Genomic DNA, 20,680 nt, shown 5'->3' on the forward strand with positions numbered 1-20,680 from the left:
GGCCGCCTGGGCAGGGGCCGCGGGGCTTCGGAGCCGCCGGCGGCCAGCCGGATGGCACCCCTGACCCCTGAGTGCAGATACACAACTCAGGACTTGGGCTCACGTGTGTCCTTGCGTTGCCCGTTGTTTGTCCGGAATTCATATTGTACTGGGCGTCCTGTATTTACCAAATCTGGAACCTTAGAGGGAGGGACCGACCGTAACCCCTTCTCCCGCGTGGACCCTCTCCTGGTTCCTTCGTCCGACAGGGGTCCTTTCCGGTGGATCCTCACCCGGGGGCCCCCTCGTGGCAACGCCCCCCCACCTCGAAGCCCTGGCTTCCCCACGCATGCGCCGCGGGGCTCCGATCCTCAGTCCTCCGAGCCGGGCAGAGGGAGGTCGAGCGTGCCGCCAGCTAGCCGGTGAGGGATGCAGGAGACCGCGACGACGTGGCGTGTTCACGAGGTTACCTGGAGGGCGGAGTTCATAGACCAAAGGGAACCTGGGAAAAACATACACATCATTAAAAAAAATAAAATAATGCACCTGTGGGCAGAGGAGAGGAACGTAGCAAATGATGGGATTTTTAGAAACCATCAGCTTTCTGGCTCTTGTTTTAGGTCTTATTTATATGAGCGGAGATTTCAGGAACGTTTGAAGTAACGAACTTTTACAGAGGATTTGCTCCAAGACTTTTAGGTGTTTCAGATCTAACGGGCAAACTCTTCTCCATCACCAGTCCTGAATAGGCATCTTCAATTTCTCCTTTGGAAAGACAGGGATTTTCCCTGCAAATCCACTGGGGCAGAATTTTGGCAGGAGTTAGATTCACACTGCCTCAAGCTTAGGAACCAACCCCTCTCTTGGGTCCAAGAACCCTTTTCTCTACCCTGTCAGCTCTGGTCTGCCCACACTTCTGGTTCTTACCTCTTCACACTCAGCAAATTTTCTGTACAATGTAGGAGAAGTTCCCTAAGTGTGGTACAGGTATCAGTTGCAATTCTCCAGATTAGTTTAGCTTTTATCTGGATAAATTTTAACTGCCCATCAGTAGATGAATGGATAAGCAAAATGTGACGCATATAGGTATATATGTATAGATAATATATAAGTAGATATATACGTGTGTGTACACACACACACACACACACACACAGAATATTAGCCTTAGAAGGCAATTCTGACGCATGGTGTAGCATGGATAAATCTCAAAGACATGATAAGTGAAGCCAGATATAAAAGGACAACTGCTGTATGAGTCTACATATATGAGCTTCCTAGAGTAGCTAAATTCATAAACGCAGAAATCAGGAGGGTGTTTGCCCAGGGGCTGAGGAGAAGAGGGGAAGGGGGAGGTATTGTTTGACAGGTGCAGAGGGGTTTCAGTTTTGCAAGCTGAAGAGAGTTCTGGAACTGGATGGTGGTGATGGTTGCACTATTGAAATGTAGTTAATGCCACTGATCAGGGTTAAGATGGCAAATTTTGGGGCACCTAGGTGGCTCTGGGTTGAGCTTCTGGCTTCGGGTCAGGTCATGATCTCACGGTTCGTGGGTTCGAGTCCCACGTCGGGCTCTGTGCTGACAGCTCAGAGCCTGGAGCCTGCTTCTGATTGTGTCTCCCTCTCTCTCTGACCCTCCCTTGCTCGCTCGCTCTTTCAGAAATAAAACATTAAAAGAGAAATAATGGCAAATATTATGGGTGTTTATCACAGTTAAAATTACTATTAAAATTATTTTTAAATTTTAACAGTTAATATTTGTTGTAATAGGTTTTAGAAATAGAACATAACTAGCATTGTGAGCCTGTTAGGTTGAGGCTCATGAAGACAAAGGTGTTGACCAAGAATACGAATTAAGAAAGTCGTCCAGTGTGCCTCTGTATCGAGGACAGGTGAGCAGCGGTGACACACGTGGGAATGGTGTACGTGGGCTTGTTCTCTCAGAGGGGCTACACGACAAAAGAACTAGCCAGGGCATCCTGTGATCATGGGGCGCCTGGGTGGCTCAGTCATTAAGCGTCCGACTTCGGCTCAGGGCATGATCTCACTGTTTGTGGGTTCGAGCCCCGTGTCGGGCTCTGTGTGGACAGCAGGCCTGGAGCCTGCTTCGGATTCTGTGTCTCCCTCTCTCTCTCTGCCCCTCCCCCCTCCTCCTTTGCCTGTCTGTCTGTCTCTCTCTCTCAAGATTAAATAAAACTTGTTAAAAAAAAAAAAGCTAGCAATAGGCACCAGAAAAGCCCCAGGCCCTTGGCCCTGCGGTCATGCTGTGTTGCGACAGGACCCTTTATATTTCCAGACAGCGGGGCGAAGACCTTTCAAGTAGACTGCTTCTGCCAGGAGGCGTGTCAGAAGCTAAACTTGGGGGGAAGGGGGGAAATTCTGAATGCTGGAGGCTGTGACATCACTAATGTGGGACAAACAGCTGTTCGGGCTCACATAAATGATTTTGGTACTGCCCGTGGAATCCGCGAACAGAATTTCAAGAGTAGTTCTCCCGGGGCGCCTGGGTGGCCCAGTCGGTTAAGCGTCCGGCTTCGGCTCAGGTTATGATCTCACATTCGTGAGTTCGAGCCCCACGTCAGGCTCTGTGCTGACAGCTAGCTCAGAGCCTGGAGCCTGTCTTCAGATTCTGTGTCTCCCTCCTTTTCTGACCCTCCCTTGCTGACGCTGTCTCTCTCTCTCTCTTTCTCTTTCTCTCTCTCTCTCTCTCTCTCTCAAAAAATAATAAACATTAAATTAAAAAAAAAAAAAGTTTTCTTGCCTGGAGGAGGCAGTGCTGAGATCAAATCAGTAGCCTTCCGAGAGCGCTCATGACAGCGTGAGTGAGAGGGCCAAGCCTTACTGCTGAGTCTGGGATTGTCACAACGTTTTAAAATTAGCATCTTCATTTTTACAGTTGGTGTGGGAAAGTTTGACTAAAATATCTGAAGTTGTTATGGAAATACCAAACACTAAGGGGAATCGGACAGGAATTAAAGATTATTAGATGATGTTCTAAGTTACCCCTGCGCACACATTACTGAATGTGGGAAATGAGACCCTCATCACATTGTTACTTGGGTGAGTAAAAGTAAAGAGGAATAAATAATGTAGGAAATAACATAGGAAGGAGGAGTTAACCATTCCTAAGAAATAATAAAGAGCACACCTAATTCAGTTAAATCCTATTAATTTATGATGTGAAATACTCAGTCCTCATTGCCAGCTAAAGGACCCTGGTTTTATTTGAGTAAAATTACTCAAGTTTGAATGGTAGGAATAATGGAGAAAAAAATGGACCCGAATTGTATATATAATTGTTTTAAGATTGCATTGATTTTGAAGTTCATTTGTTTTGAGAGAGGGCAGAGAGGGGGAGAGAGAATCCCAAGCAGGCTCCATATTGTCCGCGCAGAGCCCGATGAGGGCTCAAGCTCACAAAACTGAGTTGAAACCGAGAGTTGCACACTTAACCAACTGAGCCACCCAAGGTGCCCCAATGGATGATATTTTTTTCTGTTGGAAATGAAACGGGCACGCAGAGGGAAAATGTGCAAGACTGGAGATTGCAGTGTGGGTGTGTTGCTTTAGAACCCTGGCCAGAAGCCGCTAGTGTCAGAGGTGGGGCTTCCGCATCCTACTGACCTCATCCTTTCCTAGCAAAGCACGTGATCTCCTAGCTGGTAAAACTGAACCTGGACTACATTTTCTAGGTTTTAGAGGTAGGCCTTTTTTTTTTTTTTTTTTTTAAAGACATGAAACATTTTAGCACCTTCAAAGAAGGCCTTCATTTTAAAAAAAGGTTTTTGGTTTTTTTTTTAGCATTTATTTATTTTTGAAAGACAGAGACCGAGCAGAAGCAGGGGAGGGGCAGAAGAGGGAAGGAGACACAGAATCTGAAGCAGGCTTCACGCTCCGAGCTGTCAGCAGGGAGCCTGATGTGGGGCTGGACGCCACAGATGGCGAGATCATGACCTGAGCTGAAGTCAGATCTTAACCGACTGAACCACCAAGGTGCCCCTGTTTAGGCATTTTTAGTAAAAATACTGTAGAGATGATCTCATATTAGAGGACAAGAAATTAAAAAAAAATCATAACTTGTGATTAAAAGTAATTAAAAATCTAACGTCTTCTTAGGGAATATTCTGGACATACAAAGAAATATTTTTAAAAATCACAACACCTGGACATCCACCACTGAGCTTTGTCAGATCTTTTAACATTTTGCCATACTTGCTTCACATCTTTGTATTAACCCATAAACTATTTTAAATTGAGGTATGATTTCTATGTTTTTTTTTTCCTGTAGAATCCTGTTAACATTTTTTTCAAGTTTTAATATAAATTTTAGTTAGAATTCTGTGGCATTTTGAAAAATGAAGACAGTCCTGTAATCACAAGTCACAATGGACAACAGTTCCCACCCTTCCCCCCCAGTTACCTGGTGTTCCTTTGTAGTTCGTTCGTTCGTTCGTTCTTTCTTTCTTTCTTTCTTTCTTTCTTTCTTTCTTTCTTTCTTTCTTTCTTTTTCTCTCTCTCTCTCTCTCTCTCTCTCTCTCTCTCTCTTTCTTTCTTTTTCTTTCTCTTTCTTTCTCTTTCTTTCTTTCTTTCTTTCTTTCTTTCTTTCTTTCTTTCTTTCTTTCTTTCTTTCTTCTTTTTTTCTTGTGGTTCTTTCTTTGCCTCCTGTTCCTTTTCTTCCCTGTTAGTTTTGTGTTTTCCAGAATGTTGTAAACATAGAAACATACACATGGAATCCTGCAGTACAGTGTAGCCTGAGTCCGGCTTCCGTGACTCGGCACAGTGCCTGTGAGACCTGCCTGGGTCGTTGCCGGAATGGTGAGGTCTAACCTGGTGACTGCTGAGTCGGCCCCCATTGTATGGATATGCAGCAGTTTGTATCATCTCTAGTTCAAGGCCGCTTGTGTTGTTTTCAGTTTGAGGGAGATTATAAATAACACTGGTGTAACCTTTCTCAGGTAAGTTTTTGTGTGAACACACATTTCTTGTCACGCATAAATAGGTTTGGATTACCTGTCTATTTAATTTCACAAGAAAATTTTCTACAGTCACTGTACCATTCTACATTCCCATCAGCAACGGGCAGGAGTTCTAGTTGCATGGCGTCTGGCTGGCTCTGTTGATGTATCAGGCCCCGCAGTGGATGTAGAAATTACTTAAAAATAAAATCTTTAAAAAAAAAAGTTCTAGTTGCTCTGTATCCTCACCAGCACGTGAAACGGTCAGTTTTATGAATTTTAGCCATTCTGGTCATGTTTAGTGCATAGTGGTATCTCATTGTAGTTTTAATGTGCATTTTCTAATGACAAATGATGGGTTAATCATCTTTTCAGGTGCCTGTTTGCCATCCTTCCATCTGTTTTGGTCAAGTGTCTGTTCATATCTGTCCATTTTTCTAATTGGTTGTTTCCTTATTTTTTTAGAGTTTATGGATGGTGGATGAGGTTCCTCGTTGGATGTGATTTGCAAATATTTTTGCCCAGTTTATGGCTTTTCTTCTCTTAACAATATCTTTCAATGAACAGAAGTTTTGGGGGTGCCTGGGGGATGCAGTTGGTTCAGCTTCTAACTCTTGACTTTGGCTCAGGTCATGATCTCATAGTTCATGAGATGAAGCCCTGTGTTGGGCTCTGCACTGACAGTGAGGAGCCTGCTTGGGTGGGTGGGTGTGGGTGTGTGTGGGTGTGTGTGTGTGTCTCTCTCTCTCTCTGGCCCTGCCCCTTCCCTGCTCATGTGCACACTCTCTCAAGATAAATAAAAACTTAAAAAAAAAAAGAGCATTAATTTTTTTTGGATTAGGTCCAATTTATCAATTTTGGCTCATACAAATTATACTTTTGGTGTTATAGCTAAGAAATCTTTGCCTAACAAAGATTCACAAAGATTTCCCGTGTGTATACTTCTAAATTAAAAAAAATTTTTTTGTTAAGTTTATTCATTTTTGAGAGAGAGGAAGAGAGAGAATTCTTAGCAGGTTCCACATTGTCAGCACAGGGCTCAGTGCAGGGTTCAGACCCACTAAATCACGGTCATTGAGATCATGACCTTAGCCAAAACCAAGAGTTGAACGCTTAACCGACTAAACCACCTGGGTGACCCCCCCCATGTATTCTTTGAGAAGTTTTATAGTTTTTATATTTCACATTTAGATATATGATCCATCTGAGTTAGTTTTTGTATCTGATTTGAAGAATGGATCTAAGTTCAATTTTTGTGCATATGGATGCAATTGTTCTAGGTATCATTTGCTAGAAAACTACCCTTTCTCCAGTGAATTGCTTTTGTGCCGTTATTGGAACTGATCATGTGTGGGTCTGTTTCTGTTCTGTTGCTTTACGTGTCTGTGCTTTCTCCAGTGTCACACTGCTCTGAATACTGTAGCTTTATGGTAAGTCTCGAAATCGGATGGTAGGAATTTTCCAACACTGTTGTTATTTTTCAGAACTATTTGAGCCATTCTAATTCCTTTGCCTTTCCAATAAGAATTTCATAATGAGTTCATTGATTTCTCAATTCCTGATGGAATGGAGTTGTATTTCACTGAGGGGAAAATCAGCATCTAATTAGTGAACACTGCATCTCTGCATTAAAGATCTTTGATCTAGTTCGTTAGCTTGTATACTCCTCAACACACGTTTTGCACATATTTTGTTAAACTCATTTCTGAGTAATTCCTGTTTTTTGGAGCTGTTGAAAATGGCCCTTTTTAAATGAAATTTCCAGTTTTCATTGGCTGGAGTACGATGCACAGTTGAATTTATTATTTGACCTTGTATCCTGGAACCTCGTGACAGCCACTTACTAGTTCTAATATATTTTTGGTAGATTCTTTAGGATTTTCTATGTAGATGTTCTTGTTTGTGAATAGAGAGAGTGCTCTTTCTTCATTTCCAATCTTCCTCAAAGTCTTTTTCTTATCATATTAATCTGACTAGGACCTCCGGTACGGGGGTTGAACAGTTGTCCTGAGCACGCCACTAGTACTTTTTTTTTTGTATGTTTTAATTTTTAGTTTTGGAATTAACCTTTTCAAAAGGTTTTTTTTAAAAATAGTTTCCATTTTTTACATGAGATTCTCCTCTCGAGAAAACAAACTCAGTATAACCATCTTCTCCTTAAGTCATTGAGCGCATTTGTAACAGCTGCTCTGAAGTCCTTGCCAGTTCGTGTCAGCACCTGGGCAGTGTTGGGTTCACTTTCTTCTACTCGCTGCTGGTTTCCTGGGCCACATACCGCCTGCTCATCTCTTTACATGTCTAGTCATTGCTACCCTAGATGTCGTGGCTGTGGTCAAGGGTGCTGACCTCTGCCGTAGTCACTTGCTCCGTCCGCCCTCTGGGAGGCTGGCTTTATGCCTTTCAAGCACATGCTTGCTTTTGCCCTTACTGGTTGGGCACATTTCCTTTGCCCGGTAGCATGGTCTTGAATTCTCAGGCATGGCACGTCAGCGGTTTCTGTGGACGACCTGCGGTGCCTACCAAGCCTCTCACTTGGCAGGACTGGTGCTGCCGACACTTTCCTGTGATGGCTGCCAGGGACGAACAGAGGCCAACGGCAGTTAAAGCCTTGGCTGCTGGCTGTGACGGGGCTGGGGCAGGGCAGAGGTGGCCGAGCACTGTAAAGGAAGGCAGAGCAGGGCAGGGGCTCCGGTGAAAACCAGCCCAGGGCTGCTCAGCGTCCTGTGATGAGGCCAGTGTGTCTGCCAGCTGAGGAAGGAGGTTTCTGTCCCTGCCTCCCAGCCGAGTCCATGTCACAGGATTAGCTTTCGGGCCCTCGAGAAAGACTCCTGAGCCGTGGGAGAGGCACGCACATCCCACGGGGACAGGATGGACTGGCACCTGTAGGCGCTCGTTAGCACATGCCCCCAGGAAGGGAGGTGGAGCGGCTCTGTGGGAGGGTGGTGATTCCCCAGGCAGGCGTCTTACAGGGCCTGGGTCATCCTCGGGACACACCTCCCCGTGCAGAGGTTTGGGGCTGTCGCATTCGGGCCACAGCTAAAACTGTGTGGAGTTCCCATCCACCCGATAGTGGCTCCAGACTGCTGGGGTCTCACCCGGGCGCTGCAGCCTTGCCACGGACCTGGCTCTGCCCAGTGCGGCTCTTTGAGAATTTCTCCCAAAGTTTACAGCTACTCCCGTAGCCCCAGACCCCCTTCTCTGCTTCCTCAAGCCCCACACTGTGGCTTTCTGCCTGTGTTGTAGCCCCTCAGCCTGGGCTGGAAAGCTGTCCCCAAACCTGGATCTCACTCAAGACGTACCCCGCCTTGCAAGCATCCAGTCCCTCCCTGTCCAGTCCCTCCAGGGCCCTCAAATTGTTGTGTTTCTCCTAGGGCTTCTCATTGTTGCTTTTGGTCCACGTAAACTAGTCTGCCATGAACTGGAGCCAGAATGGCCCTCTATTCTTTTTTTCAACAATTTACTATTAAAATAGTCAAACATTTAGAAAAAGAGAATACTTAAAGTGAACTTCTGTACTCCTGCCATCCAGTACCTAGGATCCAGAGTCTTGGGAAGTCGCTGCTTTTAGGTTTTTTCAGTAGGCAGAGTTAAGAAGTAAGTACATTTAAAAAGTCATGAGTTCCTATTGATATTTTTCAATTAAAATTTATTTTTTCTAAAGTTTGTTCATTTTGAGAGAGAAAGAGCATGGAAGAGGCAGAGAGGATCCCAAGCAGTCTCTGCACTGTCAGCACAGAGCCTGACATGGGGCTCGACCAGCTCACGGACTGTGAGATCATGACCTGAGCTGAAACCAAGAGTCAGACGCTTAACTGACTGAGCCACCCAGGTGCCCCTCAATTCAAATTTAACTTTTCATTTTACATTTGTGTCTTCTCTCTAACAATGAAAATCTTGGTTTCTAAGAACACTGATAATATAACAAGATACATTCAGATGAGTCTGACTTTCATCCCTGCCCTTCCTCTTCCTGGCGTCCTGTAGGTAATAACTTGTGTCTGTTTTGGTTTATCTGCTGTCATTTCTTCCTTTTAATGTGAGCAGAATATACATGTATTCATATTTCCTTCTCTTTCTTACAAGGACAGAATATTGTGAACGTTATTTGGAACCTTGCTTTTGTTTTTTTATTACAAATATTTAATAAATACAGGAGATCGAGGGCATTGATCGCAGTTTGCTTTTTGACTCTCAGCACATAATTAAAAACTACATATTGGTTTCCTGTTTTTATTTTTATTTTTTATGTGTTTTAGGGTTTTATCTTTGCATCTTACACCTTTTTATCCAGCTTTATTGAAATGTAACTGACAGATAACATTCTGTAAGTTTGAGGTGTTCAGCGTAATGAGTTGATCCGTATAAAAAGGGTCTTTTATCTTTTACCTTTGGTGTGACTAAGACAGGTGTGCATCAAGAATTTGTTAGATCATGTAAGTTATTGACAGTTATTGTGCCTCTAAGATTTATTATTTTATGGCTCTACTTTTAAATCATGCATTGTTTTGTTTGTCTTTTAAAATCTTTACAGATTGAAGACCCGGGATGCTTCTGGGTTATTATAAAAGGATGTAGTCCCTTTTTAGATCGTGAAGTTGATTATCAAAACCTCAATAGTGCCATGAATGACTTCTATAATAGCATGTGTCAAGACATAGAAATAAAGCCGTTAACCTTGGAAGAAGGGCAGGTACGTACCTAGTGTGCTTTAAGCACTGTGTCTTGAGCTACTACTTGAAATGTACACTGTTTTGGTGATAAAAGCTTTTAGAGGATTTTAGTTGTTTATAATCGTTAGCTGGTGTCAGGGTCTTCCCGCTGCACGAGATTCAGGCTGGTCCTGGAAAGCAGAGGTTGTAGAAGGTTCATATGCGGCATCAGGAGATGAATGGTCGCCCAGATTGAGGCGTTGGGGCGGTTCTCCTGGGGCAGGGAGCCGGGGGCTTATTCCAGATCCATCACAGGTGCGGGGCCCCGGCAGGAGGGCATGGGGGCTTTCAACCTAGGGCGATGCCTCCCTTTTGCTGCTCATGACTTAGACCAACTCACACTTGTTTATTTTCCTTACTTGATGCCACGGCCCCTCCTTCCTCTCTTGCCACTCTGGCTCCCAGGCTCATTTTCTGAATCTCTCTGCACGTCAGTCATTTCTCAGGAGAGTTTGAACCTTTTTAATAGCGTGACAGGAAAGATTTATAAACTATGAGAAAAACTAGAAATAATTTGAAATACTTCCCCCTTCCAAAAAAAATCCACCAGTAATAACATTATTTTTTCCATACCATTGACTTGTTGAAGAAATGAAACCTAGTCAATTGCCCTTTTAAAATATTCCACATTTTGGATAGCCCGAGTGCCTGCTTGTGGTGGTGGTGAACTTTCCCTTTTTCCCCTCTATTTTACGTGGACTGTTAGTTAAAGATAAAGCTTTGATTAGATTTAGGGTCATTCCTCTCCCCCTGCCACCCCCCGACCCAGAGTGATTGGGGCTGAAAGCGTCATCCTGCGTTGAATTTGGAACTAGTCTCCCTTTGGGTGAAGACCAGCAGATTCAGATGGTGACGGCCTCAGCCCTCCACCAGGGTGGGGAGCTGCCCAGCAGCTCTCCTCGCAGTGACAGCACCGTGCGGTGACCAGCACGGCCCGAACCAGCCCTTCCGGTTAAGCTTGCAAAACGCTCCTTTTCACATTCCTTCTGTGTTCATGAGTCGGAATTCGTCTGCAGAGAACTTTCCCTCCCTGCGAAGGCTGTCTGGCCACCCTTGAGGCAGTACAGTTCGTGCTGGAAAGACAGGAAAGGTAGGAGAGTTGTTGATTCTTTCCCTTACCGGTGCCCCGCCTGCTGACTTGTGCCCAGTGACCGACGTCGGTGTCCGAGGCCTAATGTTGTTTTTCTCTCCTCCTTTTCATTTTTTAAGAACTGTATTGAACTCATGGCTTCTAACATATTTATTAGTAGTAATCCCTGTTCCTGACGCTTCAGTTACCCCACTTGGGGCGAGCGGAAGCCCTAAGTCACCAGGTCAAAGCTGACTGGCTGTGTCAGCTATTAACTGTTTACACCATTCCTGCATGTTGCTTTAACCTAAGCATTAAACAGAAATATCCTCCATCCCTTTGCAAGACTTCTCTTGAGTCCTTTGACTTTGGAATCCCGTGAGGCTCCCGAGACCCCAGCCCTCGCCGGATGACTGCATCCGGCGTCCGGCTTCAGTTCCCCAAGGGCCGCGATCTCTGTTGGCTCGCGTCTTCCCCAGCGGGCCCTTTACCAGCCCGTGGTCAGCGTCTGGGTTGCCTGTCTGGGTTGCAGTCGAGTCTGCTCTGGCCCGGCAGTCCTGGGGACGGTCGGGGTGCCAGGCAGTCTCCCTAAAAACAGGCTGCAGGCATTTAGGCCGTTTCTGAAGACTTCGTGCGTGGCAGGCTCTGTTCCAGTGCCGGGAACATGGCAGTACAGAACACAGACGCCCACATGGTCCTGGAGCCAGCGTTCGGTTGTGACAGAGAGCGAACAGCTGTTGGCGAGCAGGAAAAGCCCCGGGGAGCAGGAGGGGGGAAGATGAGCCCCGGGTGTGGTTTCACTGGGGTCTGGACATGTCATCGACAATCATTTGTACCCTCGGTTTCCGATTTGAGAAGGCAGATCAATGCATTTTCCTTATTTGGCTTTCAAAACATTGCCCTCAATTAAGGAGTCAAAGTGTAGTCAGAGAAACAAGGAGAAAGGACTGGGGGGTCCTGTGTCCCTGTTCCCCGCCCAGGGGGGTTAGCGTGACGCCCGCCTCCACGGGTGCCCTGCGGGATGGGGTGTGGGCGGAGGCGGTGCGGCGCACCTTCCTTGTCTCCCGTGACCCGGGGCCCTCACCCTGTTCACTTCGCAGGCCTGTGTGGTTTACTGCCCGGAGCTGAAGCGCTGGTGCAGAGCTGTCATTAAGTCCCTCGTGTGTTCGGCCGACCATCACCTGGCAGAGTGCTTCCTGGTGGATTTCGCCAAGTATATCCCCGTGAAGTCTAAAAAGTACGTATGGGCGCCTGGGTGGCTCAGTCTTTAAGCATCTGGCTTGAGCTCAGCTGAGTTTGTGAGTTTGAGCCCTGCTTCAGGTGAGTCCCACTTCTCTCTCCCTCTCTCTCTCTGCTCCTTGCTCACTTGCACCCTCCCTCTCCCCCCCCCCCCCCGTCTCTTCCTCTGCCCCCATAGGATTCACTCTCCCTCTCTCTGTTTCTTACTCATTTGCATGCGCGCTCTCTCTCGCTCTCTCTCTTAAAATAAATAAGTACATACGTATTTATTTTGCCTTACACATTTTAAGGAGACAAGTATTAGTTTTAAAGGAGAGTGTCAGTTTTCAAAGTAAGGAGATAGACGTCATAAAACTGGGATTATTTTAGCTTCATGTAGGGACAGCATGCAGGTTCCAATTCGACGTGCAGCAGTGTAAGAGCAAGTGGGCAAGGTGAGGATTCCTTCCTGGCCTCCGCCTCAGTGTGGTCAGGTGAAAGGTGGGTCCTCAGGGAGGCAGAAAGTTGTCTTGTCTCCGGAGAGGGGGTGTGTGGTGGTGCAGCCTCCCGTTGTGGGGATCAGAGCACCTGTCCAAATATTCCTGGTCATTTTACTTTGCACAGTGGGGGCGTGGCCGTCAGTCACATAAGGTGGGGAGACAGCTGAAAAGGAGCCCTCATTGACTCCAGGACCACCTAACAGTTCGTTTGAAAACACTTATCAACAACTGAAGCTTTGTGGTAATTTTTTTTTATCATTTCCTGTCCCAGAGTCAGAGGGTATTGGTTTAATAATTAGAGGACCCTTCTTCCAAAAGACTTTAGTGGCAATGAAAGGTTTATCTTTTTTTTTTAATGCTTTTTATTTATTTTTTTGAGAGAGAGAGAGAGAGAGAGAGAGAGAGAGCGCGCGCGCGCGAGCAGGGGAGGGTCAGAGAGGGGGAGACACAGAATCTGAAGCAGGCTCCAGGCTCTGGGCTAGCTGTCAGCACAGAGCCCGACACGGGGCTCAAACCCATGAACCGTGAGATCATGACCTGAGCAAAAGCCGGATGCTTAACCAACTGAGCCACCCAGGTGCCCCAGAGGTTTATCTTGAGTAGAAGAATTTCATGGCAGAAGGACTTACCAGACATTGGGAATTGGCAGATACTTGAGAAAAAGATGCCTTTTGACCTTGTGATTCTGTGCCTTAATAAATGACCATAATTGTCACAAAAGTAAATGTTGTTGTGTTGAATCGTGTGGAAAGATTTTTAGTATTTGGAGTTTTAAGTTTAGCTTGTTTTGGGCAAGAGGACCCTGCGATAAAAACAGAGCTCAGGGAGGCCAGGAGGGGAGTTAGGACGGCCCCCTTTTCCTGAACGGTCAAGACGAGACGTGGTCAGGGTGCCCACAAGGCCATCGGGGGCCCGCTTCTGTCGAAACGGTACCTGCAAGTCGTCTGTGGTTTGCCTGAAGAGTGGAAGTGCCCAACAGCGTGTTTCGTCTGAGTCCCTCTGTGCAGAGTTGATGAACACCAACTAAAAAACACCTGCTCAAAAACCCAGTGCGTTTCTGCTCAGTTACAGAAACTTTAAGGTAATTCTGGTTGTGTACTGAAACTGATGTGTAAAAATCTTAAGTTGAATCGACTTCGAGGTTGTGCATTGTTTCCTAGGGTTTCTCAGTCTGAGGAGCCATGTTAGACCTAATTTTTCTAGTACCTCTCGCCCCCACACCGTGAAATTTTAACAGCAGATACACTGAGTATCCACTTTCATACTATTCACGTATCTGTGCTTACTCTGCACCCCAAGAACCAGCCCCCCCGACCGACTTGAGCAAATGTCTGCCAGTTACTTCCTGCTGTCGGTGGCTGTGTTAGAAACAGAAAGCACTGGTTTTTGTGTGTTTTAGGTGTGTCAATCACATTAGTGTGCTTTAAAGAAATACCTCATATGTAAGTTCCATATGTAATGGGGCTGTTTTCTGTTTTGCCGTTAAGCATCCGAGTTGCTGTAGAAACGTTTATGCAGCTTCCCTACCGCGCGAAAAAATTCAGACTGTACTGCACGAAGCCAGTCACGTTACACATTAACTTCTGCGAAGACAGCGCTGAGATTGTGTAAGTACCGCCCATCACAGATGCCGAATCGTGGGTAAAAGTCACGAAATCAAGAGGAGGATGTTTATAGTGAATCTGTTCCCTTGGAGTAGCGCTGAGTGATTCTAGAAGCCGCTTTGTTCCTCACGAGGCATCTTGTAAGTCGGCATGTGTGGAGCCTGGAACCCGGCCGTGCAGCCGAGTTCCCTGCGCAGCTCCCTCTCCAGAGGCGGCAGTTGAGGGGGCTTCCAGGGGAGCCCAAGCTCTGTGCGATTCTCTTTTCTTTAATTTACTAAAAGTAGTAAATTAACTGTAAAGAGAAACATTGGAACAGAGGTTCTTGGAGGATTAAAAAAAAAAAGCCCACCAGCCCCTCTCCCCACCCAGGCCTCTGTGACCCGTGCAGGCTCTGAATTTGCAGATCTCATTCAGCACTTCATACGTGTTCATTTGCCTGGAGCTTTTCATGAAAATTAGAACACACTGCCTTCTCTGCACATTTAACCTAAGAATGTGTGCTGAAGCACTTTGCTAAGACGTGTACTACCTTCTACTGTTGGACTTTCCGTGGTGAACGTAACTGGCTGTTTGCTGTACTTCACCATTCCCCTCTTGAGAGCCAGCTAGTGTTTCCAGAGCACTGTGCGCTGAACATTCCCGTAAGACTGCAGATAACTGCCCGTGAAACCCAGGGGCACGGAGAGAGTTACACGCACGCACGTACGCGCACATATCATCCACCTTTGCCGCGTTTTCCTAGTGTTGGGCCACGTCGCCAAATTTGTGCAGGATGGGTCCCTGCGCTGGCCAGTACCGTGGCAGGGGTATGGCTGTGAGCTCCGCTGTCTTGGCCAAGTGCCGCCTGCGGTCCTGGGGCAGCCCTGCCCCTCCACCTGGTACCCCCCCCAGGACTGTGGCATCGTGGGAAGAAAAAGCGGAAGGCCCGGCACAGTTCAGGCTTAACTGTCACGTCCTGGTGGTGTTGCACTGTGTTCTCTGAACGGGGAGGCCACCCCTCTTGTGGATGCTTGTGGGATCTGTGGAGACCCTCCGCTCCCACTGCCCCCACCCCCAGCACCTGTGGTTCCCTTGAGAGGGTGAGTGCAGCGCCTGTGGCCGGCCTCAGAGGCCGCACTGTGAGCCAGCTTGTCCCTGCCGAGGCCGGGGTGCCCCGCCAGGCTCCCTGCCGCCGGCCCACGCCACCTCTGCCCTCAGAGACGGTGGGACAGTGGGTCCCCCACGCAGCAGCAGCCCCTTCCTCCCCCCACCCCGTCCCACTCCCAGAGCAGCCAGCTCCTTCGCCTCCACGGCTGACGTCGGGGCCGCTCTGTCCACGCCCCGCTGCCTCTCAGGCAGACCGGTTCTCGTCCTCCCCGACTGCGTCACCACCTTCCAGCACCGCCGGGCCCCTCGGGCACCTTCCCCAGCCTCGGACACCCGCTCCGTGCAGGCACACGTGGTCCCTTCGTGTTTGCGCTTCATCTAGAACATCTGTGTCCGTATGTGTTTTAGTCTCTTTAGATTTTGTCAGATGGTCGTCCAGGAGGCCTAGCCGTTCGTGCGCGCGTCCCTGGGGTGTAGGGTGCTCTTTTCCTGTGCAAGCTGACTACCGCCAGGCTTTGTAAATCTTTGCTTATTTGCTGGGTGAAAATGGTATTTTGTTTTTAATTTGTATTTCTCTGACTTACAAAGTTGGGTATCTCTTCATGTGGTTATTCTTTGAGAAGGAGACAGATAGACTGAATGATTGGTGTACCTGTAATAGCCAAATTGAGTTTTTCCTTTTAGGCCATTTTCTTTCATTTTTTAAAATTTACTAGGTCATTTTTGTGTGTGTGGCAAGGTTTTGGAAAGCACTGTCCCAATTTTATTTTGTCTCCTTTTAGAAACTCTTTGATTTTCTTGAAATAATGTGCCTACTATCTGTTTTAGTAAAAATAAAATAGTCTCTTGGCCCAGGCATGGGGCTGGGGGCTTTATGTACATTACCTCATTTGATCCTTAAAGCAGCGGGTGGAGCCTGGTGGGGGTGGCTCTGGGAATGAAACCAGCAGAGAAGCAGAAAACCTGTCACTCCACCCTTACTTCCGTTATTTTTGCTCCTTGCTTCCAAATACTGGTTTCTCCTTGTCTTCCACCGCCTACAGCTGTGCTTAGGATTTTCTTTCCAAAGCACAGGACAGGGCAAGGTGGTAGGGAGAAAGCCGGCAGGGTGGGAATGGCGTGAGGCACTGATGGCCACCTCCCCCCCCAACCATCTTGGTCTAACCACGTAGGGAGCGCTGCACACTCAGCGTCCCTGCCCCAGGAGCTTGTGTTCTGGCTGGGGAGACATATCCCAGGTCACTGGGGACACTGGTGTTGGGACCAGCGATGCACTGGTGGTGGGCGTGGGCTGCTCAGGAGCCCCTAGACGGGCCTGTTCTCCGTGAGGCCCTGCCCTGGGTGGGCGGCAGGAGGAGCCCCCTTCGGGGCGTGGCTGGGATCATCACCCCCAAAGCAGAGCCGGGCCCAGCTCCCCAGCACCGCGTCGCGCGTTCACCATGTAATGTCAGAAACAGCCAGCAGTGGCTTGGCTTACGAGATGTTGGGGTCCCAGCCGCACATTTGTGTTTGGTAAGGTGGCCTCTGTTTACTTTCCAGACCTGCCAAGAAGTGGGACAGCGCCGCGATCCAGTACTTCCAGAACATCCTGAAAGGTAAGGCAGGGGCGTGGCCGCCGCAGCCTGCTTTCAGCGGACACCCAGCGGGGTTATCTTTCGGTTGGCGAGGGGCTCGGGATGTGCGTGTCCATCTGTCACCTAGCGCCCCTTCCGCCCGAGTCACAGTGACTCTGTGCCCCTGAAACTTTGTGGGTGGGTGTGGCTGTCAGTAACGGAGAGTTGACATGTCAGAGGGGCTGTTCGGGGGAGGCCCCGTCCCCCACAGTGAGGCCTGGGCCTTGGTGTGCATGGAAGCCGTGTGCTGCAAAATACGGGTCCGTGCACGTCACTAAGCCAGCAACTGATGGAAGGCCTCGCTTTTTTCAGTGGTGCGTAATGATCGTCACTGCTGATTTAAGGCGTGAAATGCCTGGGCTGCTGCCTGGCGCCTGCTGCGGTCCCGGCCCCTCCCCTGCACCGGCCCGCTGTCTGGGCAAAGGGAGAGCCAGATGCTGGGAGAGAGGAGAGGTTGGGAGGTCTCCGGCTCTGGAGTACTGGGGGACGCTGGGAGATACAGGGGTGGAGGAAGCAGAGCACCGGGGGTTGCATCCTGCCCTGCAGCCTTCCGTGAGCCCAGGCTCCTCGCCCGTATGTGACGGTGAGAGTGGTGACATGAAACACATTTGTGATGGACCTCGCATGGGGCCTGAAGGTGCCCAAGCCTGGAGCTGCGGTGTGGGTTCCTGGGTCTCCGAGAGGGGCCGAGAGCTCCGATGGACAAGGCGTCGGGCAGTGTGGAGTGACTCAGGCGAGGGACTGAGTGGGTGGATTTGGGGGGCACTGGAAGGGAAGGTGGCCAGGAGCTGCTCAAGGTGTTGGCAGGGGCAGCGGATGGAGGGCGCGGGGCTGACTGCAGGCTGGGAGAGCCTCTGTCTCTGCCCGCCCCCCGCCCCCCAGGGGAAGCTGCTGGCCGTGGAGGTGCTGGTGGTGCTAAGTGGTTAGTACAGATTAGTAGGTGGAGTGTAATTGCTTCAAGTATGCTTTTGATTTCAGCTCATCATTTACGTTTGTTCGTTCGTGCTGTTTAGCAACTACCCAGGTGGAAGCCAAGTTGTGTGCTGTGGAAGAAGATACTTTTGAGGTCTACCTTTATGTAACTATAAAAAATGAAAAAGTAAGTGAAAGAATTGCATTTATAAAATCCATTATCATTATTTAAATTTTTTATTTTAATAAAACAGTGTGAACACTAAGGAGAAGAACGTCATTCATGCATAAGGGCCCCAGGTGGCTCAGTCAGTTAAGTGTCCACCTCAGTCTCCGCTCAGGGCTCGATCACACAGATCATGAGATGGAGCCCCACGTGGGGCTCTGTGCCCAGCATGGAGCCTGCTTGGGATTCTCTCTCACCTCCTCTCTCTGCCCCTCACCACACACACGTGCCCGCTCTCACACGCTCTCAAAGTAAGTAAGTAAACTCTACAAAAATAAAGAAGTTGGGGCTCCTGGGTAGCTCAGTCTGTTGAGCGTCTGACGCTGGCTCAGGTAACGGTCACGAGGTTCGTGCGCACCGGCCCTGCATCAGGCTGCCTGCTCTCAGCACAGAGCCCGACGTGGGCCGCCATTTCGTGAACTGTGACCTCACCGACTGAGCCAGAATCAAGAGTCAGATGCTAAACTGAGCTCCCCAAGTGCCCCCTAGGGCTAATTTTTATAAGTACACATATTTGGCATGGTTTGAGTTCACTGCTTTTTTCTCTCCCCATAATTTTCCCTGTTGTGTAATATGTGCTCATTGTAGAAAACAGATAATGTAGCGAGGAGGTGGGCACAACGTGAGGTCCCTGCCCTGGCTGTCGCCTGTTGGCATTAGGGTGGCTGCCCCCTTGCTCTGCACAAGGGTGCACAAGGGTGGCACAGGGCAAAAAGATGCAGCGACAGAAGACATCTTAACCATGGACTTATTTTTTTAAAAAAATATTTATTGAGGCACCCGGGTGGCTCAGTTGGTTAGGTGTCCAACTTCAGTGCAAGTCACGATCTCACAGTTGATGAGTTTGGACCCCACGTCGGGCTCTGTGCTGACAGCTCAGAGCCTGGAGCCTGCTTTGGATGCTGTGTCTCCTCTCTCTCCATCCCTTCCCAGCTCATGCTCTGTCTCTCTCAAAAATAAATAAACATTAAAAAAAAATTTTATTGGGGCACCTGGGTGGCTCAGTTGGTTAAGCGTCTGACTTCAGCTCAGGTCATGATCTCACGGTTTGTGGGTTCGAGCCCCATGTTAGGCTCTGTGCTGACAGCTAGCTCAGAGCCTGGAGCCTGCTTTGGATTCTGTGTCTCCCTCTCTCTCTGACCCTCGCCTGCTCATGCTGTCTCTCTCTCTCTCTCTCTCTCTCAAAAATAAATAAAACATTTTAAAAATTAAAAGATTTTTAAAATTTATTTTGAAGGAGAGTGCAAATGCACATGTGAGTGGGGGAAGGGGCAGAGAGAAAGGGAGAGAGAATCGTAAGCATGCTCCATGCTATCAGCCCAGAGCCTGACACAGGGCTTGAACCCATGAACTGTGAGATCATGACCTAAGCCAAAATCAAGGGTCAAACACTTAACTGACTGGAGCCACCCAGGTGCCCCTCAGATGCTGTTTTAGTGTACCCCCAGACCTAATTTGAATTTTGCCCATTTCCCCCCTAATTTCCTTCCTCTGCTCTAGGACCCGATCCAGGATCCCATACTCTCTCCTTAGGCTCCTCCAGTCTGGGGTAGTTCTCAGTCTTCCCTCATCTTCTAAGACCTTGACCCTTCTGGAGCATTGTTCAGTTATTTTGTAGAATGTTGCTCAGTTTGGGTTTCCATGATGTGAATAGATTGAGGTGGTACATTTGGGGCAGGAATGTTGCAGAAGTGACCCTCGTGCCCTTGTCTGCATCCTCGCAGGGGGCTTCCGGTGTGGATATGTGGTGCTACTGGTCAGGCTCACCTGGATCGCCTGGTCAGGGTGGCATCCGCCAGGTGTGCCTGTGCAGTTACTGCTTTTTCCCTTCAAAATTGTTGAGTATTGGGGCGCCTGGCTCAGTCAGTGAAGCGTCCGACTTGGGCTCAGGTCATGATCTCACAGTTCGTGGTTTCGGGCCCCGTGTCGGGCTCTGTGCTGACAGCTCGGAGCCTGGAGCCTGCTTCAGATTCTGTGGCTCCCTCTCTCTCTGACCCTCCCCTGCCCATGCTGTCTGTCTCTCTCTGTCTCAAAAATAAATAAAAACATTAAAAACATTTTTTGAAGTTGTTAAGTATCTTACGGGGAGATATTCTGGGGCTGTGCAAATACCCCTCAGTGATTCTGCCTGCAATTCTTGTTTCTGTGGTGCTTGCCCCTTTCTGTCAGGCCTTCTAAATTTAAAAAATTTTCTAAACATTTATTCGTTTTTGAGAGACACAGACAGAGCATGAGTAGGGGAGGGGCAGAGAGACAAGGAGACATGGAATCTGAAGCAGGTTCCAGGCTCTGAACTGTCAGCACAGAGCCTGACTCGGGGCTCGAACCCATGGACCTTGAGATCATGGCCTGAGCTGGAGTTGGACACTAAACTCCAGAGCCCCTCCAGTGCCCAGGCCTACATTGTTTTGATTAGAATTCTGTAAAGAAGAACTGGCCCTTCTGCCCCCTTTTATTAATTGATTCAGTAACTGGGCTGTGTGTTTCACTCTAGGGGATATAGTCCATTACTGTCCTTATTTCCTTGCCCAAATTCACGGATTTGGCCAGTAGCAGCAGCTTCAGAGTGGCTTGTGCGTCCTTTCAGTGTACCCCATCGTTGTTGAAAACTTCTACTTTTTGGTACCATGAGATGCTCTAGGCTAATTTTGTCATTTTCCAGCCCAGCTCTGGAATCAGCTGCTTCTTGAGGAAGAATGGCATTCAGAGAGCAAGCCCAGGGCACGAGGTGTGCTCATGGCTCCCGGGGGTCAGTGACGGTAGGCCGCCTCTGCAGACAGTTAGGAAGTACGTGCACGTGCACACATCCT

The 20,680-nt window shown here is 48.3% G+C and overlaps 1 protein-coding gene and 1 long non-coding RNA gene across 2 annotated transcripts in view; one reads left to right on the top strand and one right to left on the bottom strand.

The window, feature by feature from the left end:
* Nucleotides 1–143: 143 nt before the first annotated feature.
* Nucleotides 144–4,481, bottom strand: LOC115281294. The gene is made up of 2 exons (XR_003904211.1): nucleotides 4,399–4,481; nucleotides 144–481 (listed from the first exon to the last, which is right to left on the bottom strand). It is a non-coding gene; the product is annotated as an uncharacterized LOC115281294 (long non-coding RNA).
* A 309-nt stretch (nucleotides 4,482–4,790) lies between these two features.
* The window catches only part of TDRD12 (tudor domain containing 12), a 65,544-nt gene continuing 49,654 nt past the window's right edge, over nucleotides 4,791–20,680 (top strand). The window contains exons 1-6 of the mRNA XM_029924258.1: nucleotides 4,791–4,832; nucleotides 9,465–9,623; nucleotides 11,812–11,948; nucleotides 13,917–14,036; nucleotides 16,659–16,714; nucleotides 17,746–17,831. Coding sequence (XP_029780118.1) covers nucleotides 4,791–4,832; nucleotides 9,465–9,623; nucleotides 11,812–11,948; nucleotides 13,917–14,036; nucleotides 16,659–16,714; nucleotides 17,746–17,831 — 600 coding nt within the window. The remainder of the gene's footprint in view (nucleotides 4,833–9,464; nucleotides 9,624–11,811; nucleotides 11,949–13,916; nucleotides 14,037–16,658; nucleotides 16,715–17,745; nucleotides 17,832–20,680) is intronic.

The sequence above is a fragment of the Suricata suricatta genome, chromosome 16 (genome assembly GCF_006229205.1).
Source record: "Suricata suricatta isolate VVHF042 chromosome 16, meerkat_22Aug2017_6uvM2_HiC, whole genome shotgun sequence".
NCBI classification, from domain to species: Eukaryota; Metazoa; Chordata; class Mammalia; order Carnivora; family Herpestidae; genus Suricata; species Suricata suricatta.